We start from the raw sequence: 27839 nt of genomic DNA, 5'->3' as shown, positions 1-27839 counted from the left end.
CTTACATTACACTTTGGGTCTACCCCGAATCCACAGATTCGAGGGGCCAGCAGAGTCATAGTTGCTTTCCGTTGGTCATTCCTGTTCTTCTCTCTGACTTTAGGTCCTCTTCTTTGTTTCCCCCACTGTCGTCTCCGTTCGTTGTTTCCTGTAACGTATAAACTTTTGTAGTGGGGAACGCATAAGGAAATACAACAGTAAAGTACTAACATTACTCTTTGGGTCTACCCCGAGTCCATGAATTCATGAACTCTGGTTAAGTAATAGTTACTTCATGTTGTTGTTGGTCATTCTTGGTTTTCATTGCTCCCCTCAAAGCAGGCCTTGAGATTCCTCGCAACTACTTAAGCCCGTGCACCACGCAAGGTCCAATCGCACGGGAGCCCGTTCATCCCAATTAGTGTCATCTGTACTTAGTACCGCTCTCGTTACCACATCGATACATTTCTTGAATTGCAGAAATTTGAATATCCTTATTTTCCAACTCTTATAATCAGTTCCATCAAATATTGGAATGATAATTTCCATATTCCGTGCATGCGGCCAGCACCACGTGCTCGGATTGTAACCTTTAACTATTTTAACTTTTCCACAACTTAGTAATCGGCGCAACCACGCTCTGCTACCATGTAAAATAAAAGCGTGTGTTTTTGATACTTTCTATATTTTAATCCCAACTTAATAATTATTCTTCGTATCTCAACATTCAACAATCTTCATTTCGTACCACTTCTCACATCTCGTCTTGCTCAACTGGCAGAATTTACGAACAATTGAATCCACGGAAAATTGACTGTAACGTGGTTACCTCGGAGAAAACTTATCTCGAGCGCCAGCTATTCTTTTCACTAGGAAGAATAGCAAACCTACCAGAATAGCTGCTAGTCGGAGACAGAGTTCGCTGTTATCTAGGGTGGTAGCGATAACGAAGTAGTCAAAATCAAATTATGAACCAGTTTATCCACACCTTCGTAAACTTATTATATATACAACGGAAATATGTGTAGGTATGAAATATGAGAGAATCGATCAGCAAACATACATTCTGGAAACTCGATCCGATCACGAGCACTTTGTAAAGTTTATACCGGGTACAGTGAGAAATCAAAGGTTGTTCAATAAAAATGCGCCAACCAGAACTGACGAAATGGATACTAAGGATGACCTCGCGAAGTGAAATGACTTTCTATACGGTATCGGGATGTAATTAATTGTATTTTTCCAATGAAATGGAACACAACCAGGGCGGATCTATTCGAGACTTTTATTCGCTACCTAAGGGTTAAGGGTAATGTCAGACGCGGCGGTTTTGACCGAGACGGTTCTCGCTAGCGATCGCCTGTTCGATGTCACACGCGTCGATTTAATCGCGTCGGTTTATATCCAAAATACAAGGCGGTGTGAGGTCGTGAATAGAACGATAAAACCGCCGCGTCTGACATGTTCCATATACATTATGGAACATGATGACTGTACGAAAGGCTAATAAAAACCGAGACGGATAGTGGTCCCGACGACCCTTCGAGTCGGTTTTAAAAACGCCTGGCGATTCATACCGCTACGTCTGACATGGTCTATTTGAAACCCATTGACGACTCTCCGATACGGTTCTACTCTCGAGAAACGTCTCGGACAAAACCGCCGCGTCTGACATTACCCTAACGCTCTATGACTGATAGCGAAGAAAAGGTCTATTTTTAGCGCAGCTACGGGATTTCACTGACGACGAGCGGTATCTCTTATTCTCTACCCCAAGGGCTTACGCACCATGACTGATAGAAAAGAAAAGATTTCGGTTTCAACACTTATAACGCGGAACGCGAACAAGGGAGGTTGACGGGACTTTCCCTTCAGTACCCCAAGGGCTCGCACCATGACTGATAGCGAAGGGAAAAGTCAGACTCGCGAAACAGTGTAAAGTACGATAAAATATAACAGAAAGCGATACAGTACAGCAGTGCCAAAGAAGTAACCGGTGTAGGTCTAATTAAGAAACTGAACGGTAAAGCGGGGACCTACCTCCTTTATTTCAGGCACTCGCGGAAAACAAACGAAAACTAAAAATTTATTCCTAATAGCACTAACCCTCGCAACACAAAATTATTTCTTGATTTGTTGAACGGCTTGTCGTGCACACAATTAAAGTCGAATCGCAGAGAAAATATAGTACGGAGCGTAAAAGTGACTAAAGAGTGAAAGAGTCAAAGTACAAGTGACCGTCGCGGGGGAAAATCTGCTTTTATAGGCAAATCCCCCCACACGTTAAAAATCCGAAAATTCCAGAATGTGACAAGAGTGAAAAAACGTCGTCAGCTCCGGTTTATCGCATATCAACATCAGAAAAACGTCGAAATCTTTAACGGCATGCAAGAAAAACAACGTTAAACACAGATAAACGGTTTCCTACATTTACTCTGCCTATCGGAATGAATGTACTGAATATTTGAGAATTAAATATTTTCAAAGGCGGAAATGTAAAATGAAAGGAATGCACTAAAATGAACTGCAATTTTTCTCAGAAAACTGGAGATCATTACATGACATATGAGGAGAAGTTCTTCGGATGGGACAGACTTCATAAAAACGTTATAGAAGACAATATAACGTTTTTATGAAGTCTGTACTTCAGAAGTTATGGTTGCTTAAATTAGATTGGGATTTTTCTATTCCTCTCTCTTTAGAAACTACTTGGTTGAAATTTGTATCTTCAATACTCAATTCAAACCAATTAAAAACTCCTCGGTTTGTCACCCCTTCAAATTGTGAAACCGTTGCAATTGTCGGATTTTGTGATGCATCCGAAAGTGGCTACGCAGCATTGGCGCACCCAGGGGGGGAGAGCCCGTGCTTCCCCGTCCCCCCTAAAGCATCGAGAGGCTAATTGATTTTGCCATAGTTAAACCTTACAAAATGCTTCCGCAACTACTTTTTTTTTTTGATGTAGCAGGGGGATAATCTGCAAGACAGACGAACACAACCTCTCCTGAGGGGGAACAGTGTGGGGATTCTCACTATCTTGAGCTCGAGACCCACTAAAAACCCTTAACTGCTTCTTCATAGGTTCCGGGCATTTTGCCTATTAACCAGTTGACTCTTATGGTTTCTGGACTCTCACACGATCATAGTCGTGTTGATAGTTGTATGCTGCCTATAGCTTTTATAGGTTAAGCTCTTCTTTGGTTACTTAAAATCCTTAACTGATTTCTCGGTCTTCGGTGGTAGATTCTTGACCTTCTAGCTTCTTCCGTTGGATCGTAGTCGACTAATCTTCGTAGTTCCTCATTTGGATGTTGTTTGGCTTTGTCGAATATCCTTTCCGCCTTTCTCTTCATAAATTCTGTAACTGGTTCCCATTCCACGTCCTTGTAGATTTGTTTGTTCCTAACAAACCAGGGTACATCCATCGCCATTCTAAGGAGTTTATTCTCAGTGGCCTGTATTCTCTTGATGTGGGTCTTGGCTGCTGCGAAGCCCCATGCCGCCGATCCATAAGTGAGTTGTGGTCGCGCGATAGTTTTAATCATCGTCAACTTGATGTTCTTATTCATATGACTTCTTCTGCCTATGAGTGGATAAAGTCTACTCATTGCGGCTTTTGTTTTATCAACTGCACATTTGATGTGGTTTTTCCATGTAAGTCCTCTGTCAAGCTTCAGTCCTAGGTATGTTGCTTCATTTTTCCATTCAACCTCTTCTCCATCAACCAAGGTTTTCTTCCATCCTCAATCTTCTCTTTTGCAGTAATATTGCTTGTGCACCATTTGAGTAATTCATCTATGGCTTCCTGCAGTCTCTGGTGTATGATCTCTGAGCGTCGATGTCTGAATGCTATTCCTGTGTCATCTGCGTACAAGGTGAGCATATTTCTAGCAATCTTCGGGATATCATAAACGTATATTACGTAAAGCAGAGGTCCAAGTACCGATCCTTGAGGCACTCCCGCTTCCAATTGTCTAGTTTGAGAGGTTGCTCTATCTATCTTCACATCAAAGTTTCTATTCCTCAGATAGTTCCTTATAATCTTGTATAGATTGGTCGAATATCCTGCTTTTTTCATCTTGTAGATTAGGCCTTCGTGCCATACTCTATCAAAAGCTCTCTCAATATCCATCAGAACTAATCCTGTGGCCTGTTTGGTCTGCATTCCTTCGGTGACGTATTCTATGAGCCGTAGCAATTTGGAGTTCAGTCGAATGTTCTCGTCGAAATCCAAATTGTTCGGGTGGAATTATCTTCAACATTTCTGTTTCCTCATTCAGCCTTTTAGCGATAACCCTCTCGACGATTTTCCCTAGTGCTGATAGTAGGCTGATTGGTCTATAATTTTGAGGAAATTTCCGTTCCTTTCCAGGCTTGTTGAAAACTATCATTTGTGCAGTTTTCCATCTCTTTGGGTAGTATTCGGTCCTCATCACTCCGTTTGTAATATTCGTCAAGGCTGCTATTCCTTTTCTAGGCAATTTCTTCAACATATAATTCGTTATTCTATCTTCTCCCGGCGCTTTCCTGTTTTTCAATTTCATTATGATCTCTTTGATCTCTGTTGGTGAAGCCGGTTTTGGAATGATTTCGGTTTCCGGTGGTTCCATCATCTGTTCTTCGCTTTCCTCCACTTCTTCTTCTAGATATTCATTGTCATCATCATTTCTGTAGTTTATTCTGGCTTCTCTCTCAATTGAGTCGGCAAGTGCTTCGGCTTTTTCAAGTCTCGTATATACCATTCCGTTTGCTCCATGCAGTGGAGGTATAACTGTCCGTTCTCGGACAGAAATCTCAGAAAGCGTTTCTGCATTTTCCAAGCCGAGTGATCTATTGTATTCAGTTCACTTAATCTCTGGTGCCATCTGTTATTACGCAGTTCTGTTAAAGCATTTTTCAAAATCTGACTATGCTTATTCAGTTTCTTCTTGTCTTTTTCTCTTTTTGTTGTTCTGTAGATTTTTCTGAGTCTTTTGTTCTTTTTTATAAGTTCCTTTATATCCCTTGGCGTATCTCCATGTGAATGTTTCGGAATTGGTTTCCTTATTCTCTTGGTGCTTTCTTCATAGGCTTCTTTTATTTGATTTTCCAATTTTTCAACTGCTTCATCTAATTCATCCCGGGTGTTCATTTGAGGAATTTCCGTGATTTTCTCCGTAAGTAAATTCTTATAAACTGTAATGATAGTTTTTGTCTGAAAATATAATGAAATTGAAAGTTTTAGCGGCATGACAGACAGGAATTGAATTCTGAAAAAAGTACCACCAATTCCTGTCTGTCATGCCGCTAAAACTTTCAATTTCGTAAATTCTTATATTTCTCCCAGTCTGTGCGATCCTTGGTTTCTGTCTCTTCTTCGTGCTGATTTCTTCAGTGAATGTCCAGTACATCGGGTAGTCCATTTACTCTTGGAATGTAGGTCGGTATATCAGGTCCTATCACAACTGCATTAAGTTTTTCAGCATAAATCTTCAGTTTTCTCCCGTTCGTATTTTCCACTCTACTATTCCATTCCTGCGATTTGCAGTTAAGATCACCAAATATGATTTTCGGGTGTCTCCCTTCTAGTAGCATTTTTAGTGCCTCTTCCAGCATGTCCTTATCCGGTGATTTATAAGTTGAAATAATCTTCACTTGTCCCCGATTGGTATTCACAATAATCGACATTGCTTCTACTTTTCGACCATTGAATATTTGGTCGAAATGGTGATCCATATTCCTTCTAGCCAGTACAGCAACGCCACCTGTGCTGTTAGGTCTATCATTTCTGTAGATATCGTAATTGGGAAATGCTATCCAAACGTTGGGGTTAAGTCTTGTTTCTTGGAGAGCTATGACATCCGGTCTCTTCTCTTCGATCAGTTCTTCGAATTCGGGTCTGCGGGCTCTCAATCCTTCGACGTTTCAAGAGACGATCATGAGATTGTTCTTTATCGTCGTATCAGCCATTAAATATTCTTAATAATTTGCTGCATCTTCTTCTCAATCTCTTTCTCCAGATTCTGCATCATCGTGCTGAGGAGGTTTTTCGTGAACTTATCCAGTTCCTCAGTGATTCCTTTCCTGGTTTCGGCTTTTTTGACGGTTTTTGCCTTTTCCTTCTTTTTCTCTGGTTTCTTCGTCTCTGACCGCAACTACTTTCATCAAGCATGCAGTTATATGTGCCCCCCCCAGAACCTATGTGTGCCCTCCCTATAATATCATTCTGGGTGTGCCAATGCTACGCAGCAGTAGTCTATTTGTGCTTCGAATCAACTTTTTTCCGTCGCTCTCATTAGTGGCAAATCAAAAGCAAGGTTGCTCTGTTAAAAATCCTTAGCTTTCCCTGCCTTGAACTTTCTGGAGCTTGTTTACTGGCTAGGCTGGTCAAACGAATTTTAGAGAGTGTAACGCTCCCATTTTGGGTGACACAGCCAGGTTTCTTGCTTGTTATTTAAGATGGAGCCTTGCGGTTTTCACGTTCCTGTCCTACTGTTTTGTGAAACCCAAGTTGGCCTAATCAGATTTTGCATAACTGTTTCCATTTATTAGATACAGGGCGATTTTGGAAATTGATACTTTTCGGATCCCTTCTTATTTTTCTCTGAAGTTATTAGAAATAATGCTGATCTAAAAACTACGTCTGATGAAGAATTCTGCGTTGAATCCAGTGGCGTACTCAATTTTTTTTTCGGTGTATAGTTTCGAAGATACGACATGAACCTATATTTTTTTTAATGGAACAAAGTGTATTTTATTACTTCGTTAAATTCGTTATTTTTTCCCATCATAATGATGTTTAATCTATATCGGTAGGATGTTCAGAAATGCTAAAAAACACTAAAACATCACATAATGATGATTTTTGTTAGTGGGCCATAGATTTCCCATATAAAAGATGACTCAATTGGATAATTTTCCTTTGTGATTTTTATTTATAGGAGAGCAAGCGAACAAAGATAATACACTCATCAGTTACGAGAAAAACAAAACTTAGGTGTATCTACCTAATAGCAACAGATAAATAATACGAAAATCATAATACAAATTAGATACAGAAGAAATACCCAATAAAATATTCATCATCGATACAAATTTTCACCATTGCATATCTTAATAGATAGATAGATACTTTATTGTGTCAAATACATTTAGAAAAAATGTTTACACTCGTCACAAAATTATTAACAATGGGAAAAAAATATCACAATGTATAAAAAACATACTAAGCTAGCTAGAGGGCTAGAATAAATTGTCCAAATTGGTGTCCATTTTCCCTAATACATAATTGAAAAACCCTTTCAATACGCCTGAGTGCATTTAATTTTTTAAAAGTGAGGTTTTGTAAATCCTGCAAAGCTGCCTCTGTTGATGCACGAAGTTCTTCGGGACTGTTGTTCTCAAACACAATATCTAATAATTCATAGCGATGACAGAGCTATAGCTATATCAGATTTATTTTTTTCTCTCCAATGACTACTTGATAAAACAATACTCTCAAAAGCATAATAGCCATAATAACAACAAGGATGTTTGTATCATCCATGACCTTTCAATAATCGAAAGTAATAGTCCTCTTATTGAAAATTGGGAATTCATGGCCCACTAACAAAAAATCATCATTATGTGATGTTTTATTGTTTTTTATTATTTCTGAACATGTTACCTATTCATTGTCATACATCATCTTGAAGGGAAAAAAGTAACGAATTTAACGAAGTAATAAAATACAGGGTGTTCCACTAAAAAAAAATAAAGGTTTGTGTCGTATCTTCAAAATTATACCCCGAAAGAAAAATTCAGTACGCTACTGGATTCTACGCAGAATTCTGTATCAGACGCAGTTTTCAACTCAGCATTTTTTCTAACAACTAGGGAGATAAAGGAGGGGTCCGAAAAGTATCAACTTCCAAAATCGCCCTGTATCTCATAATCGGAAACCAGTTATGCAAAATCTGATTAGGCCAACTTGAGTTTCACAAAAAAGTAGGAGATGAACGTGAAAACCGCAAGGTTCTATCTTAAATAACAAGCGAGCAACCTGGCTGTCTCACCTAAAATGGGATGCACTGGACAAACTCAACATTTCAATGTAGGTACAAATCATTACATCGCATTCAAACAGACTTCGACCCTGGCGTCCCCTAACTCCCTCCCGTGATTTCATATAGTCGTGTACTCAAACAAGAATAAAATATCAAAAACTTGCTGGAATAAGTGAATCGCTTTTCCCTTCCATGCATAATATTTTCCAAAATATTACGATACGACGTTAATGATTGAAATAATATTTTGACAATTACAAAATACATACGTCTTAGAAATTTAGGAGCGAGCAGTAGGGGAATACAAGGGAAAATTTATTCCATTGGTTCCATCTATTTAATCTATAAGTTGTGATGAGTGTCTTCCACCCGCTAGGAATTTTATAACAGTTATAGGTCCTTTCGTTTGCATAAAAAGTGTAGCACTTTTCTATACTCGATTTGATTTACATCAGTGTAGAGGAAGTATAGTTTATCTACACATAGTCAAGAGGAGATGTAGATAAACTATACCTCCTCTTCACTGGTGTAAATTCAATCAGCAAGCGAATACTAAAATCGAGTGTAGAAAAGTGCTGCACTTTTAATGCAAACGAAAGGACCTAATATTTGGCGTTCAAATATTACTTCGGATGAACGTCTACCAAGAGATCTTCAAGCAAAATGGAAAATCCGGCTCAATTTACTGACGAAAGTGAAAACGTTCAAAATTTCAAGATGTTTTTACAACTGTCAAGCAGTTATGGATCTACGGAAATCTACGTATTCGTTGATGCCAGTGAAGAAACCTATTCGGCAGTAGCTTATTTGAGGAATGAAGGTGGTACAATGATCTCTGTTTCTCTTATATCAATATATCCATTTGAAAAAAGACTCTGAGAGCCGACCTAGAAACTCATTTGAAAGCGCTGGAAAACGAATTACTATTTATTTATTTACACTTATACTGACACTAATAACTAACTGTCACTACTATTTATTTCCACTTGTATTTATTTCTTCTCGCGGCTTGCGCTAAAGTGTACTGTCCAGTCCTTTTTTTTTTTTTTTTTTTTTGTAGCAGGGGGAAAATCTGCAAACAGACGAACACACCCTCTCCTGAGGGGGAACAGTGTGGGGATTCTCACTCTCTGAGCTCGAGACCCACTAAAAACCCTTAACTGCTTCTTCATAGGTTCCGGGCATTTTGCCTATTAACCAGTTGACTCTTATGGTTTCTGGACTCTCACACGATCGTCCAGTCCTGTCCCTCCGCTGGGCTTATATAGGCGCTAGAAACTTTCTCGCGTTTTCTCGTACTTAACAGGAAGAAGCGGCTGCACAGGTCCAGACTAATTACAATACTCAAAGGGGCGTGGAAATACTATGGATGACAAGGAGGGGGTTCAAAACTGACGTCAAACCCTACCTTGAAAAATAATATACTAAGTTCTACTTCAACAAAAATATCTTTCACATTTTAATACTCATTAAAAAAACTGACTTAAATTATATTATCTTTGGGCTAGGGAATCTCTTTAAACTGCTAATTGCAAGAATTTTTGTATCACTATTTGAAATATTCGTCAGAGTCAATTGGAAAAAACTTAGACCATAACAATATAGTCCTTCCTTCACTTTTTCTTTCAATTTCCATCAAAAAAATGCTCTTTACACGCATTCACAGGAAATAAAATATTCATTGTAGGTATGGGGGAACTACATTTAGATATCATAAAAGACCGAATTCTCAAGGAGTACAAAGTGAAAGCAAAGTTAGGTGAATTGCAAATAAATTATCACGAAACATTGAAGGAGAAAACTACTGATACCCTGGAATTCTGTACTACAATTGGTGGTTTAGTCCAAAAATTCACTATTCGTTTGTCAATTTTTCCAACTGGTGAAGAAGAAAAAAAAGAAATTTTGGTATTTGATAGAACCCAAGATGCTGCGAAAAATATTTCTGCAATATACCATAAACATCTCTCAGCAATAAGAAATGGTGTTGAAGCTGCCCTAGCGAATGGACCTAGAATAAGCTGCAAGGTATCTTTTAATTTCAACTTAGTAGTAGTAGTAGTAGTAGTAGTAGTATGGAGCGACCGCTCAACCGAAATATTTGCACGTTGGTACCATTGCCGCAAACCGAGTCACATTTCCGGGAGAGACGTTGCGTCGTGGCGTAGAAACCTTATAATAATAATTTATCATTCCCTTTGGACATAACAAAGTATGTACAGGATAGGTCACAGAACTAAATAAAAATCACCGCGATTCGAATTGTCATGTTAAAAGTGTCGGAAACCGATGCGTTATTCTTCTACAGGTAAGTGAAAACCCAATTAGAGAAAAATCAACAATGGAAATGAAAATTAATAGGTTAAAAATAAATGATCATTAGTTTATACTTTATACAATTAAGGTATCACTGTTTAACAATGGTCAAATTGTCAAAGAAAATATCACACAAGTTGTTCATTAGGCTACACATATACTGAATGGGAGTTCGAATCCCTCGAAGGACCAAGCAAAACAAAGACCTAGATCTCATCTTGGCACTTGGAACATAAAAATTAATCGTCTCTAGCAGGTAGGAACAATCAACACTATCGTAAGCAAGCTTGTATAGCAAAATGACTGCCTGCAAACCTCGTTGATCAGCCAGAGAGACAGCATCAAACTTACCCAAGAGTGCAACATGGTCAGTACCTCTCGGGGGATAGATACCTTCCTCTCTGAAAGAGGGAAATTTATAGAATCTGCGCTGAACTGACCCCAAACGCTGACCATGACAGGAAGAAATAGGCTGCCAGATGAGAGAGGCATACTCAAGTTTAGTTCTCACCAGAGTGTTGAACAGGAGAACAAGCGGAAATTTGAAAATGCCCTGCGTTGCGAACTATGATGCCATATAACTTGGAGGCAGCACTCAGCAAATCATTTATGTGAGGAACAAATTACATCTGATCATCAAACAGAACTTCCAAGTCCCTAATAACGTTCAATCTTAAGTATGTCTGTGTGGGCAAAACTGAAGCTATTAGACTCATTAGCGGTGATGCAAACGGATGAAAAGAAACGAAGTCGATGGCCGTATGTTTTCGGATGGGGAGGTTTCTCGAGTTTAAAAACGTTGTATCTCTCAAATATGAGAAATAAGAAACATAGCTTATGCCCTCATATGTTTAACAAGAAGATTTAGCAAAGGAGATCGGAAGCTCTCACAAAATTGGACGGTGCCCAATTCTTATCCACTAACTCGACATATTCATGAAAGTGTCTTCAGTACTTGATTTATTCCTTAGATAAAGAACTTCGCATGAAAGTTTCAGTTATTTTCAATAATCTTTTTAACCCATTTTCTCTACTACGCCATCGCTAACGACCCAAGTTCTGTCAGTGAGCCATTTCGAACTTTCACATCATCATCCTTCCATTCTGATTTGAACCGAATTGCACCTCCTTTGCTATATCTTCTTGATCTGTAGTATCAAAAACGGCAACATTTTTGGGTAGTGGTTTACATTTGACAATGAGATGGTGCTGAAAACATTCATTTTTGACAATACTATCAATACAGTTAATATTGTTATTATAAGGGCACGAAATTCGAAATATATTCTTCATACATATAAAATTAATTATCGACTTGTCGAGCCCAGAAAAAACAACCTGAGCGACAAAACAAAAGTAGGACTTTGTTTTGTGTTCAGATTATTATTTTTCATCTAAGCATTGTTTTAAACCAATTGATATGAAATACGGTGTTGAATTTGTTATATTTTTATTCGAAATTCATAAAAAATATGACATAAATTGAAGATTATAGAGCTTTAAATATAGAACGAAAAAACATGGTGGTTCCAGCGGACGTGATCCTTTCATGGAAGCAATGCTTTCTGCATTTAACGTGGATGAACATATCTAAGTTGATTTTCAGAAAAGTATTCACTGCACATGGTGCAGTATCACATCAATAAATATATTCTGAGTGATTTATTAACGACGAAACGAAGCTTTCTTGTTGCGGGGTATTTTGACCTGGCTGATGTTTCTGGCCACTCTTTGATCCAGAAGGGCATTTGCAGGAGCGATGCAGCTACGGGCAGTGCACTCTATAGATGTATATTGGCCGGACTAGTTTGGAGCCCAGTTAGCAAAGGCCGGTCACTAGGTTGCTTTAAGGTCGACTTTCGAGCCGGGCGGCTGTAGCGAGAGTGACGCCGCGACAGTAGCTTTGTTTTGGTTCGCACTTGAGGCGGTTCCGAATCGGTTCAAAGTAGTGGAGCAGCAATGTTGTGGGAAGCTACACGCATGCTACGCGCGAGCTTACGCTGAATAAATAAATGTGCGACTGTTTTGAACCGTTCTGGAACCATCCTAAAAGCGAACCAAAACAGGCCTAATAGAACTACAATGAAATTAAATGGTTGTTTATCTCGATTATACAAATACTAATCTAAAGGTTGATCGGGTATGTAGTCAACTCTATAGTTTTTTAGCTCTTTATTGTATTAACCAAGCTTTCGGACAATGTCTTGTCCTTCTTCGGGGCTACTAGAAAAATTGCAATAATGTTGTAAAAAATACAAAAAAGGTAAGATTAAAATAACTTACAACAATGTGAGACTTAACTATTAATAACGATAAAATTAAAATATCCATATAACTCATCAGTTAAAATCTCAGATGAATCTTAAGCCAACATTCTAATTTTAAAAAGAAACACATGAAACAATGTCAAAGGTCAAAAAACATAGAAGAACAAAAGACACAGACAGGAATGACAATTGAGGCCAAGCAACGTCATAAACTAAGGAAGTACAAAGGCGTTTTATCATGACAGAATCATCCACTCTCACTCACATTGATCAGTTCGACGATATTACAGTAGAAATTCCCTCTTTTATTTATTTCTTTCAGATCGTAAACACCTCGCATCTGAGAATTTCATAGTATGTCCCGTTTCATTTGTGTTTTGATAAGCCAGTGGTTTGCTTTGCCATTGTACAATCTCTAACATGTTCCCTTATTCTCGTTTTCAAATTTCTGCCAGTTTGGCCTATGTATGGCTTATTACATTCAATGCACTCTATAGAGTAAATTATTCCAGATTTGTTGGCTGTTGGTGTTTTATCCTTCATTTTAAAGAATACATATTTCCCCAAAGTGCATGGCATGCGAGCCGCAATTATTAGATCTTGATTATCAGGCACATGTCTTCTGAGGTTTATTTTATGTTTGAAACCTCATAATTGGTTTAAAAAATAGAATTGAAAAGTTGGTGAGCCCTCATCTCTTGCAATCTGGCCTCCTTAGATTGCGTCAACTCCTCATTAAAAATTCTTATCCCAGAAGACTCCTTAACAAATGCTTGTTCAACACCCCTGGTCGGATTGCAGTATCAGACTCAAATGTGGGACATAACCATTGATGGAGAAAGCTCAGTAAACCAGAAAAAAATTTTCTCCATGCCTTATCATCCTGCCATTACACCCTCTATCACAAGAACTTTTAGAAGACATGTGCCTGATAATCAAGATCTAATAATTGCGGCTCGCATGCCATGCACTTTGGGGAAATATGTATTCTCTAAAATGAAGGATAAAACACCAACAGCCAACAAATCTGGAATAATTTACTCTAAAGAGTGCAATGAATGTAATAAGCCATACATAGGCCAAACTGGCAGAAATTTGAAAACGAGAATAAGGGAACATGTTAGAGATTGTACAATGGCAAAGCAAACCACTGGCTTATCAAAACACATAAATGAAACGGAACATACTATGAAATTCTCAGATTCGAGGTGTTTACGATCTGAAAGAAATAAATACAAGAGGGAATTTTTGGAGGCTGTTGAAATCATGAGTCATAAGAACAACTTAAATATAAACTCAGATTTCAATGGTATCAACTCCATCTACTGTAATATCGTCGAACTGATCAATGTGAGTGAGAGTGGATGATTCTGTCATGATAAAACGCCTTTGTACTTCCTTAGTTTATGACGTTGCTTGGCCTCAATTGTCATTCCTGTCTGTGTCTTTTGTTCTTCTATGTTTTTTGACCTTTGACATTGTTTCATGTGTTTCTTTTTAAAATTAGAATGTTGGCTTAAGATTCATCTGAGATTTTAACTGATGAGTTATATGGATATTTTAATTTTATCGTTATTAATAGTGAAGTCTCACATTGTTGTAAGTTATTTTAATCTTACCTTTTTTGCATTTTTTACAATATTATTGCAATTTTTCTAGTAGCCCCGAAGAAGGACAAGACATTGTCCGAAAGCTTGGTTAATACAATAAAGAGCTAAAAAACTATAGAGTTGACTACATACCCGATCAACCTTTAGATTACAATGAAATTGTTAAGAGTACCATTGGAACATAGCGTTAGTGACGCCGCGTCAGTGAGAGTCGTTGAGCGGCAGCGACACTGCCGCGCTTGAACTTCTACTGTCGTCGTGTTTTCGTGGTGAAGTTGATTGAAGATGTCCTCAATGGAAATTTCACGGATGATGAAGATGTTCATCTTGTAAATTCGGTGTAACAGCATCCAATGCAATTGATTTGAGTGCTCAAGATATCATTTGAGTGATCAAGTATATGTATATATACAGGGTGTTTCATCACAGACAAGTCACCCCGTATATTTCTTATTCCATAGTGATTGGAAAAAATTTCTGAAACACTTCGAATTATTTTGTTTGGGGGACATCTTTTGACGTATATTTGAGGCTTGAACGAGCAAACCCTTGAAATGGGCGCTTCAGCCTTTCAAAATTGAACAGTGGAGAGGGGTTGAGTGATACTTCATTTGAAAGGTCTTGCTCGGAAGCCTCTCTACAACGGTGCATGAAAGGCGTAATTCTGATGAACCGCATCCACCAAAAATCAATTTTTAGCTCAAATGAGCCAACTTGAATATTTTGGTTATTTTCACAACGTACAAGCCCATTTTCATTAAACCCTTTTCAAAAACTTTAAAAATCTTGAAAAAAACTCAATTGTTTCATTATGCTTACAATCAAAAAAATTGAATCTGCGTATTTGAATCAAATGTTCAAATTGTCCCCCATCGACTTCCATACAATAATACACAATCTTGACTGAACTCTAATAGCACAAAGTAGTTCATGGACGTTATACGGACCATGTAATATATACATGTTATTTGGTCCATATTACGTCCATTACGGACTCCTAGTGAATATCCGGTGAGGACATTCAAAAGATGTCCCTACCGGATATCCAATAGGTGTCCGTCATGGACGTTATACGGACCATGTAATATATACATGTTATTTGGTCCATATTACGTCCATTACGGACTCCTAGTGAATATGGTGAGGACATTCAAAAGATGTCCCTACCGGATATCCAATAGGTGTCCGTCATTGACGTTATACGGACCATGTAATATATACATGTTATTTGGTCCATATTACGTCCGTTACGGACTCCTAGTGAATATCCGGTGAGGACACTCAAAAGATGTCCCTACCGGATATCCACTAGGTGTACGTGATGTACGTTATACGGACCATGTAATATATATGTATAAGTTATATGGTCCGTATTATGTTCATCACGGACACCTAATGGATATCCAGTAAGGACATATTTTTGACATTGCCTGTATTAAGTCGGTCAGGGACTATTTTGGAACTATATGATACGGACATATGTCATATAGTCCGTATTATGTCCATCACGGTCATTCAATGGATATCCGATACGGACATTGTACATAAATCGGACTAACAATGGATATATATCGTGGACGTCCTAAAACTGTCCAGAAACGGACGTCCAAAGGACATACAAATCAAGTCCATGGACGTTCCGACGTTAAATGGACATGAATTGTACGTCCCATGGAAGTTGTGTGCTATTAGGGAAGTCCGTCTTTAATAGTTTGAAATAACCCTCGTTTCTACTGGAAAATAGGAACTGGTAGAGGTTCTTTCTACACTCAGGAAGTATGCAAGTAAAAGATCATCGACTTCTCGTTTTTTTTCGATGAATTTTTGAATGTTAATGATGGATTTCTATTCGGAAACAGGTGAATATTAAATTGAAGATTTCGAGTAAACCACCTAGTGCCGCCGAACGACTGACACGGTCTTCGAAAGTCACCACGGCGGCAATGTCGCCGCAACAGTGACGTCGCTGCAGTGATGCTATAGACGCCGCGTCACTGTCGCCCGGCTCGAAAGTCCTTTACGATACCGATAAGTTGACTAGCGATGTCTGCTCGAGATCAACCGAGACAAACGTTTGCCACTCTTTCAAACTCAAAAAATAGATTCCACTACTCAAAAAATAGAATTTTTCTATTCAGTGAACGCATTCAAGAACTCGTATGATGGACTGCTGAGACAGGAGAAAATAATTTCTCCCTAAAATATTTTCAGACCTCTGCAACCTTTCTTATTTCAAATGGAATCTATCTTCTTTACATCGTTATATAACTGATTATCTGGCAATCAACAATATACCACACCTTGGGTAAAAACTCAAATTGGAATTCTTATGAAAAAAATTGTGAAAATCATATCTTTTAATATTCTCTGGATGATAGTTTTTTCTGTCAAAGAAATCTTTACCATTTTCAATTTTTCTATTATGTAGTATTATTACGCTGTTCGGTGTTTGGACCTATAATGTACGGGTGTTTATGAGAAAATCATCAGGTTGGACGAATCGAATCAATCAAAACTCAAGATTTTCAAATTACTACCTATATTCTCTATTGTTTCAGACGATTCTACGTAGTAAAAGCGGAAGGTTATCCGAATAAACACTAAAACTGAAATGGAAATTTTCAGAGTTATCGAAGAAAAACTTGAAATAAAGGAAAAGTGCCATAAGTACCACTTGATTATTATGTGACTCCTGGAAACCACATAAAAAAACTAGAATTATATGTTCCGATGAATAATTTTTACATTTCATGAATTGTATGTAATAAATTGTTTGATGGGATCGTTGAAAATTCATTAACAATTCAACTTATGTCATAATTTTTCATCGGAACATCGAAGTTCATTTTTTTTCTATGGTTTTCGCAAATCTCAGAATAATCAAGCTGTTCGAAATAGCTCTTTTCCCTCATTTCAAGTTTTTCTATAATAACTCTGACTCTGAAAGTTTCAAATTGAAATAAAAAGTTAATTTAGGTAACCCTCTTCTTTTTCCCCGTGAAGTTGACAGAAATAATAAAAAATATAGGTTATAATTTGAAAATCTTGAGTTTTGAAGAATTTGATTTGTCCAACTCGATGATTTTCTCATATACACCTTGAATCTATTATTTCAGGCATTGGAGGCCCTAGTCCACTTGTCACTTGACTTGAATAAAATGATTGGGAGTTAGAAACTCCAAATCATTCGGATCAGATGAAACTCTTGTCAGCGGCCTTGAATTGACGATAAATTCTGCTTCGGCAAATAGAGGTTTCTTCTTTAAGAGGTTGTTGGTACAAAATTTTACCAATGACTTTTTTGACTGATCCTATCAATCTTTCACAACAACCACCCATATGTGGTGCTGCTGGTGGATTAAAATTGAATTTTATTCGTTTAGTAGTCAAGACATCATGAATATGAGTCCAATCCATTTGTTTGAAAGCTTCCTTGAGTTTCTTATATGCCGCTCTAAAATTTGTTCCGTTGTCACATATAATTGTATCTGGTGTCCCTCTTCTTGCTGATGAAAATCGCATAATAGCTTGAATCGCGGAGTTGCTTGTTAAGGAATGTGCCACTTCTAAGTGAATTGCATGTATGGCCATACAAGTAAATAAGACTTTTCTCTAGCCATCTACCAATCTTCACGGTTATTGGTCCAAAATAATTTAATCCTACTGTAGGCTTTTTTATCTGGTCTAGGGTATGATTCTCTTTCAGACAAAAATAAACCTATATTTCCCTTCCTCTTGGTGATGTTGTAAATAAAACTCGAACTCTATTTACAAGTTTATTCACAAATATACACGTTGGAATCTACACTCTACACAATATATTAAATATATTGTGACCGATTGGTGACTATTTTCGTCTTTACTTCTAAACAAAACTCTTATCGTCTAATCGCCTAAACATCTAATAATATTGAATCGTCTATTCGTCTTTTCGTCTATATTCAAAACTGAACCCGACACTTATGCGAATCAATCTGAATCTCTGAATCTCTGAATCTAACTCTCTGACTGAATGTTTTCCGGAAAGAACAATGATTTTAAAGCTTCAAGGCCCACCCACATTTCTGATTGGAAAACTTAGGGGATGTCTCTTTTACTTTTGGACCAATGGGACTCCAGCAGTACCAAGTCTTGGGATGGTACTTACCCCGTCTTCAAATTGTCCCATTATTCAGCAAACGTCATCTGGCGTATCTCAATGTTAAAAGAAGCTTTGTTCACGCCAGCGTCAATGACTTAATGCTACACATGCTTGGGCCATAAAGTTTAGACTAAGCATGGGCAAACTACGGCCCGCGGGCCAGGTCCGGCCCACGTGAAAGTCTAATCCGGCCCGCGTCAAGATTTTGAAACAATCACCAGTATTTTTGTTTTCTAAGTTTGACCGCCTGATAAGGAAAAGCAATGTCACCTAATACCGAGTTTTCTCAAAGCGTAAGTTGCGTAACTGTTTATTATCATCTTAAAATGTTGAAGATTATACATCGAAGACGACAAATTAGCTGGAAACGTATTAGGTGGAAGAAGGACTGATAAATGGGGGCGTCATAGCTGCTGAAGTGAACCAATAAGTCCATGCAGCCTAGTTTTGGGATACATGACTTAGGTTAGAATATAAGCATATGCATACATTCACTTTACACAAATCTAAAGAAGTCACTTTTGAATTAATTGGTGATAAACAACTTCTATGTCATGTATCTCAAAACTAGGCTGCATGGACTTGGTTCACTTCAGCCCTGAATCCCTCAAATAAAAGTCCACCAATTTGTTATTCAAATTGCATAGAGTTGTGCTCGAGGCTCAGCCTTAGTACTGCGTGTGCATCTGGCAGCGGCTGGCATTATTTCTTGTAATCCCCAGAAAAAGCAAAAGTCGCCAAATCTCCTTCGATGTTCCAACGACCTCATCACAGAACACAAATAGTGATGCATGGAATCCAAAACTTGCAACGAACGGCTTGTTGCTGAGCTCCAAACATGAAGGCAGTATTCAAGTGTGATTAATACATGAAAATTTATTCAATTATTCGATTCTGCGTAGTTTGAATCGATTAAGTAACGGTTTCCTTCTAAATGAAAATTTTTGAGCTTTAAGAACGGTATTAATTATTGGATCTAACATTAATTTTAGTTTAGCAATGTTTGCGCGCAACTTAGCATAGGTGTAGTGTTCTAGTTCTCTCAATTCTAAACTAAATTATTTTGGATTTGCTTGGGAGTCTTGGGACCTCGAGTTATAGCAGTCAACAGCACGGTTACTGAGATGATGATATTATGCTCGTGGTGGTTAGTAACGAATCAAGCATTAAAATTTTCGTTTGGTTCGTTGTCAACGTCTGTGTAATTCGAAGTATTTTTGACCTTTTGATTTTCATTGATGAGAGCAACAAAAATATCACATATTTTTCAAAAATTTTAAGAAACAAACAATCACGTCCTTCAAAGTACCTTTGACTAATATTTTCAACATTACCACTGGAAGGAGGAGCACCAAATATGACGGGCGGAATCTGGTATCGTGGGCATATTTGATGAATAATCATAATATCTCGGGAACAACTGCATATTGTTATGTGAACTGCTGTTTTCCACTATGAAACTATGAATAGCAGCGTAAGCAACCGACTATAAATGTGCCTACAGATTACTCTAACGTGACGTGGACCAATTCATAATGCGCATGATTCAAAAATCTAACATCGGATTTTGCGCGGGAGCGTTCAATGTGGGAACGTGGGAATACACGTGTCAACTTCACGTCTGACTAATTTAACGCTTCCGCAAAAAAAATCCTATATTAGATTTTCGAATAATGCGCATTATGACTTGGGCCCACGTCACGTCAGAGTAATCTGTTGGCACCTTTAGTGACCAGCTTTTAGCATCATCACGGCCAATTTCTACCAAAGTATGGACAATTCTTAGAAGCTCAATCACAGTTTCATTTTTCACATACTCTTTCGTATCCTACCGAACAATAATTAATTTTTGTCATTTTTTTTTTACTTTTCTAGGATGTTAGTCATGTTTGATGTAAAAATCGAAAAAAAGTTAATCACTTGTAAAAATGTGTATTTTTTTTTTGGCCCGCCTAGGTAATTTTTCATTTTATCTGGCCCTCCCCTCAAAAAGTTTGCCCATGCCTGGTTTAGACCTTTCTCTTAACATCTGTAGGGGTTGGCGATAAATCTAGTTATCTATTGTTTCTTTAGGAAACAGATTTCTTCAGAAATCTGTTTTTTTTTCAAGGCGCAAAGCTGGCCCATATTTCCAACAACGAAAAGACTTCGGAATGTTCGAATTTCTAAAGTCTTCCATGCACGACAACATTTATTTACAATATTTATTACACAATAATTGTGAATCCTACACTACATACCTCCATTCATAAATGCTCGAATTCCTTTTGTTAGCCGGATATCTGGAAGTTGCCCCATTAGTGGAGGCTTATTTTACATTTCAAACATTTGAAGAAAACTGATTTCACTGCAGTACGTGCGTTCAATATCCAAAACTTTTGCCGTAGTTCATTTAAAACTGTTTCAACACCTTGATTATCGTATCTTTCATGATACTTTTCTATTAGGAGAATAGTAAATTTATGTTCCGGAGATAAAATAATAATAATAATAATAATAATAATAATGTTTTTTCATGAAATAATTACAAGACAATACAATATTAAATTCCAAAATAAACTCCCTAGAGAAGCATAGAAGTAAACAAACTATACTGCAATGAAAGAATGTTTCCTTTCTTTCGAATAAACAAAGTTAATCCCCCAAAACCAAAGGGTTGTGCGGGGGATTACTGCAGCCACTACAAAATCAACATAATCAAAATCAAATGATACGCCTATGAAACAACAAAATACACCAATTCAAACTCATCTAGTACCATTCACTACATTCGCTATTTGAGCTCTGTCAACAATTCTCAGGTAATTCTTTATGGCCCTACTGAACATGTTAACAGAATTCAGTGAACGCAACCTGCCCCTCAGATCTGAGGGCAGGGAGTTGAGAACGTGTGGAACAAGATACGAGTATGTACGCTGTCCGATGGTCTTATGTGCCCTATATGACGAAACTGTTTGTCCTGTCCTTCCTCTAGTTGTATAGCCGTGCTCCAGGTAAGCAAGGATATCTTTGTTCTTGTAGACGTACATGAGCAGGGTGTGAACATATATCTTCCTAATATCTAGGATACCCGACTCCCGATATAGTTGGTCTGTGGGATAGAGTCTTTCCTTGTGTAAAATTATTCTCAAGAACGAATTTTGAACTACCTGCAATTTCTTGAGGTGTAGGTCGTATAAACCACCCCAGGCCAGAACGCAGTACCGCAGACGGGACTCTACCAATGCGTGGTAGAGCACTTTCAAATAATAGGTTCTTTCGCGTAGTCATTCATTTCGGGTGACAAACTTGTTTTTCCTGTTACTATTATCAAATCATCTTTAATTTTGGGGCACAATGGAAAAAGAACACTTTTTCGGTCAAGTTCAATGTTATTACGTAGCTGTCTTAGATTATCCGGAAAACTCTCATACTGTGATCTCTGAATCCATAATTTTTCAGCTCTTTCCTTTTCCTCCAATGTAACATTATTTTCTTCGTTTGGCATCCCCCTTGTTTTTGTATTTTTATTCGAGATAATGAATTTCTCATTATGGATACTGCTCGCAGAAAACATGCTGTACTTCCAATCAATCTGCTGAATTTCGAAAACCTTGAAATGTCAGGTAATGGTGATGAGATTGTTGTTTCATTTATTTGTGGGCATCTCAATTGAAAACTTCTTGAAAGAGAGAAGCTTGATGGTGAAAATCAACAGCCACTTCTCAACGTGTTTTACCCCCCAACAAGGCGTGCCACAAGGCTCTCCACTCTCTCCACTATTATATAATATCTATGTATATGATATATGCAAGGTAACAGAAGAACTTGAGAGTTATATCCTTCAATACGCTGATGACACAGTGGTTGTAACACATAACAAAAAGCTGAAAGACACCATGGAAAAACTTCAAGACCTCTGCGACAAAATTGTTGTATGGATGAGTAGGTGGAGACTCTTACCAAACCCCAACAAATCCGAGCTTATTATATTTGGCCACAAATTATCAGACACTTCACCTTCAATAAAGATGATGCAACACAACATAAAACCAGTCCAAAATGCAAAATATCTGGGAATCACAGTGGACAACAAAGCAAATTTCAAATTGCACTCACACAAAAAAAGAAGGAAATAATTGCAAGATCTAAGCACTTCCGATCCCTAACCTACAGGAATCGTGGAATAAGCCACAAAACAGCTTCTAGGATATATCAGACCATATGTAGACCAATAGTAGAATATGGACACCTACTATTCAGCAATTGCAGAAGACCTACCTTGAATAACATTGAAGTGGCAGAACGAAGCAGTCTTAGAACACTGAGTAAAATACGTCACCCAGAGAACCCACTACACAACCCACCTAACGCCTTACTTTATGAAAAAATGAAGATCGAACACATTCTCGACAGATTTCAGGCCTTAGGAAAGTGTAAACGATATTCGGTTTAGGAAGTATTTTATTTAAGAACTATACAGTTTGAAAGCTCGATATAGAATGAATTCCTAGACAAACTAAAAGAATGGCATTCCTCGCCCAAAAAGGGTTCTACGTCTTGCCCGTCGTCTAGACCGTGGACCCATATCTCTCAACACCTTCATATTTCCCTGCATGCCCTCGTTGCTTCGTCATTGATACAGCGAGTCAAACTTTGGGAACGTAGCATACTTGGGGTCTCAAAAGATGTGGAGTTCACAAAAGAAATTTGTAAAAAATCCCAACAACCTTAGAATACTCCAGCCAGTTGTTCTACATAGTCCCCAACAGGAACACAACAGAAAATATCCAATCAAAACTCTAATAGAGACAATCAAAGATTTCAAATGACAGCCATCGTCGGCTGTAGTTTATATGTATATAATATGTGAATTTTTTTTTTTTTTTTACTGAACAGTGTATAATTGTATTAAGGTTCAGAATGAATTGTAATATACAATGAAATGTACCTAATACTGGCAGTAAGACGCAAGTCGTTAGCCATTTGCTATAGCAATAAATTTTTCTCTCTCTCTCTCTCTCTCTTTATTTGTTTGTATGTTATAACCTCGGTACTATTCTGATATTTTGTAATTATTTATTACTGTCGACACCATTTTAATTTTTATTGCAAATAAAGATCCATCTATCTATCTATCTATCTATCTATCTATCTATTTATCTATCTATCTATCTATCTATCAAATCCATTTCCACTGCTCGGGATTAGTGAGTGCTTGTATTTCATTGATTCGATGAGATACAAACGGTTTGAATCTTGTTCCATCGCTTCGTATCCAACTAAAAACACATTGAGAATCTGTCCACAAGAATATGTCGTCGATTTTGAATTCCAATTTAGTGCTTGAAGATGTGGTTAGTCTGCTTCCCAAAACAGCAGTTCGAGGCGTGGTATTTATAAAGGTTTCAGAGGAACTACTCTCGTTTTACTAGCAAGAAATGCAATATCTACCTTTCCTTGAGTAATGATTCTTAGGTAAGATACTGCAGCAAAAGCATCTGGTGGAAGCACTTCACTAATATCCATGAAGTATTGTCTTCGATTCTCAGGAAATCCCTAACAGACCCCCTCTCACTTCCTTCTTACCTCACACAGGGACTAACGTACCTAATCCCGAAAGTTGAAGACTTTCAGAATCCGAACAATTCACAGGCCAACAAAATGAAAAAAAAAATTTGGTGCCGGAAATCTAACATCTGATTTTAGATGTTTTTAATGTGCTGATTCCAAAAATGCCACCAGAATTTTTCTATCAGCTCTAGTTTCTGAGATACAGGGTTTGCCTGAATACACTCCAGATGATTGGCGCCTTTTTATTGACAGTTCAAAACGTAGTTTAAAATGTGTTCTTTTACATAACGGTAACAAATATGGCTCAATTCCTATTGGTCATTCTACTACCATGAAGGAAGAATATGAAACAATAGCAGTAGTTTTGAGAAAAATTAAATACGAAGAACATCAGTGGTCAATTTGTGTTGATTTAAAAATGATTAACTTCCTCCTTGGACAGCAGAGTGGTTATACAAAATATCCTTGTTTTTTGTGCCTTTGGGACAGCAGAGCTAAAAATGAGCACTGGGTTAACAAAAATTGGCCTTCAAGAGATGTCATGATTCAAGGAATACAAAACGTGATCAACGAACCTTTGGTTTCAAGAGAAAAAATCTTACTTCCGCCCTTGCATATCAAGCTAGGCCTAATGAAGCAATTTGTGAAGGCTTTAACTCGAGATGGAAATTGTTTTGGGTATTTGTCACGTAAATTTCCTGGCATTAGCATGGAAAAACTAAAAGCTGGTATATTTGATGGTCCTCAAATAAGGCAACTTGTTAAAGATCCACAATTCACCACATCAATGAACGAGACTGAATCTAACGCTTGGAGTTCATTTGTTCAAGTAGTACAAAATTTTCTTGGCAATCATAAAGCAGAGAATTACGTAGAATTAGTGGAAACTATGCTTTCAAAATTTAATATTCTCGGCTGTAACATGAGTATAAAAGTTCACTACCTCCACAGCCACCTAGATCGTTTTCCAGAAAACTTAGGTGATTGTAGTGAAGAACAGGGGGAAAGATTCCATCAGGATATCAAAACAATGGAAAATAGTTATCAAGGACGATGGGATAGCCACATGATGGCGGACTACTGCTGGAGCCTTCAGCGAGACTGTCCTAGTAAACTCTATTCTAGTATAATCGTATAAAAGAAAATTTTTATGTGATTAGTGACTAATGTAATTATGTAAATTAAGTTTTTCCAATAAATACTTAAATCCATGTGTATTTGTTTTTTTTAACTGTCAATAGTAATATTATATATTATAACAGTTATAACGTAAATTATATAAATGGTAACGTTAATCCCGTATTAGTGTAATGTATATATTGGTAAGGGGTATGACGGGGAGATGTTCAGTGAAAGGCTAGATTTTTCTCTCCTTTTTTTATTCTTCGTCTACGTTTCGGCCGCAGTCGCAGGCCTTCTTCAGGACTCTACAAAAATATATACATATAATATCTAGACAAATACAACAAAACACACAGCAGCAGTACCCACCGAATTTTGAGAGAGAAAAGCCCTCTAATAAGCATGACCTGTTGGTCTTGAAATAACTTGCAGTTGTTTGGGTAATTCGATGAAATACATGCCACTCGTTCTCATTATAATCTTCACAAAAAGACAACACGTTAAAATCTTTCCGGAAGTTCGGCTATACGTGGGAAACAAGAATATGCATAATGACAAGGCGAGAGGATCCGTCAGTGACGTAAAGAAAGTTGACATTCGTGAATCTATGACTTGTTTTCTTTTTCTTAGTGAAGTTAGGCTGTAAAATTATTTCTTCTCCGATCATGGTCTTTATTATGATGAATTAGAAAAGTGTAAATACTACTGATGTTCTTAATGTCCGATCTGGAATTAACCACATTTTCTAAATTTTTCTCTCTCTGTCTCTCTTACCGGAGACAGAGGGTCGACTACTGGCAATACAGGACCAAGTGGTGCCCACAAGAATGTACCAAAAATATATTGCCAAACTCGACGTACCATCTGATCGCTGTCGCAAATGTTCCCAGGCATCTGAAACATTACAACATATGACTTCATCCTGCCCTATACTAGCTCCAAGAGATCTACCACCAACAGGTTGCGTTGAAGTTGGGTTTACTCCAGGAAGAACTACCAACTCACATTTATGTCCCAAAACCTTGTTGTTTATTGTCTTTAATAATACACTTCTAAAGTTTATAATCGTTTATTCGATAGGAAAAAGAAACTGTTGACTGTGAACACAACACAACGACGACTACTACAACGAGTTAAGCTGAACTAGAACTACTTACAGAATGAGGAGCACAGACACACGAATCTAAAGCAGCATGCCGCGCATGTCACGCATAGAATAGTTGATTGAGCTTTCGGTGTACATTTACAACACCCCCACTCAACGAAAGTTCACATCTTCGCTACTAACTTAAGTACTTAAGCCTAAATAACCCAGAAACTTAGTGTTTTTTACATTTTGCAATGGCTTAGTTAGTATATCAGCCACCATTTCTTCAGTGGACAAATATTTCAAACTGATTTTATTTTCCAAAACTGCATCTCTCAAAAAATGGTATCTGATATCTATGTGCTTCGATCTGTCATGGAAAACTGGATTGTTTGCCAACTTTTGGGCACTCTGATTATCATTATAAATCTCAATACAATTCAATCTTCCAGTGAGCTCAAATAAAAGATTTCTCAGATAAATAGCTTCCTTTGCGGTATCACTTAAAGCCATATACTCAGCTTCGGTTGTTGACAAAGCAACTGTCCGCTGTTTACAACTTTTCCACGATATAGATCCACCACAAAACTTAAAAACATATCCCGAAAAAGATTTTCTATCTAGCCTGTCTGATCCCCAATCAGCATCAGCAAAGCCAACTATACTAGAGTTATCATTACAAAATTTCATGGAATAATTCTTCGTTCCCTTTAAATACCTCAAGACACGTTTTGCATACTGCCAGTGCAGTAACAATTATTGTATTGACTTAATGAGCTCACTGCATGTGCAATATCAGGTCGTGTCATCAATGCCAAATACATGAGGCTTCCTATAAGTTCCTGATAGGGAATTTCTGGACTACAAGTTTCTTCCCCGTCAATAACATTGAGTTTAACATTGACTTCTAAAGGGGTACATGCAGTTTTACAGTCAATCATATTAAACTTAATCAATAGATCATTTATATATTGCTCCTGATCAATAGTTATGCTACTTTTATCTCGATTTATTCTCAAGCCCAAGCAGTGTTTGGCTTCTCCAAGATTTTTTATTTTAAATTTAGAGCTTAAATGACTTTCCAAAAATTTTGTCTCTTTCGTGTCTGCCGAAAAAACAAAAAAATCATCAACATAAAGAGCAACAATCGATAATTTGCCTTGATTATTTTTAACGTACAAACACGGCTCAAACTTAGATTTTTTATAGCCTATATCTGATAACACTTCATCAACTCTCTCATTCCATGCCCGACTTGACTGCTTCAAGCCGTACACAGCCTTTTTTAACTTGAAAACTTTGTTTTTGCTTTGATCAGAAACAAAGCCCTCGGGTTGATGCATAAAAACATTTTCCCTCAAAATCCCATTCAGAAATGCGGTTTTTACGTCTAAATGCAGAATCCTTAAATCTAATTTTACAGCTAATCCTATCAATAGTCTCAGAGTGGAATGTCTCACTACCGGAGCAGAGGTTTCACTATAGTCAATACCTTCTCTTTGAGTGTAACCTTTAGCTACAAGACGCGCTCTATACTTGTTTTCATTTTCACTCCCGCACTTCACTTTGAAAACCCACTTACACTGAACTATGGTGGCCGCCTCAGGTGGATCTACAAGTTCCCATGTTTCATTCTCGTAGAAGGACTCAATTTCCTCCTCCATGGCACGCTTCCACTCCTGCCGGTCTGCACTGGAGAGTGCCTCCGCCACCGACTTTGGGACCTGCTGCGTGTTCGGT

At 37.7% G+C, this 27839-nt stretch overlaps 1 protein-coding gene across 1 annotated transcript in view; it reads left to right on the top strand.

Moving 5' to 3' along the window:
* The window catches only part of LOC123308569 (ribosome-releasing factor 2, mitochondrial), a 226114-nt gene that overhangs the window by 98774 nt on the left and 99501 nt on the right, over window positions 1-27839 (top strand). Inside the window, exon 7 of the mRNA XM_044891290.1 lies at window positions 9691-10031. Coding sequence (XP_044747225.1) covers window positions 9691-10031 — 341 coding nt within the window. The remainder of the gene's footprint in view (window positions 1-9690; window positions 10032-27839) is intronic.

This window comes from Coccinella septempunctata, chromosome 2 (genome assembly GCF_907165205.1).
Source record: "Coccinella septempunctata chromosome 2, icCocSept1.1, whole genome shotgun sequence".
In the NCBI taxonomy this organism is placed as follows: Eukaryota; Metazoa; Arthropoda; class Insecta; order Coleoptera; family Coccinellidae; genus Coccinella; species Coccinella septempunctata.
This window is presented reverse-complemented; position numbering and strand designations above follow the sequence as displayed.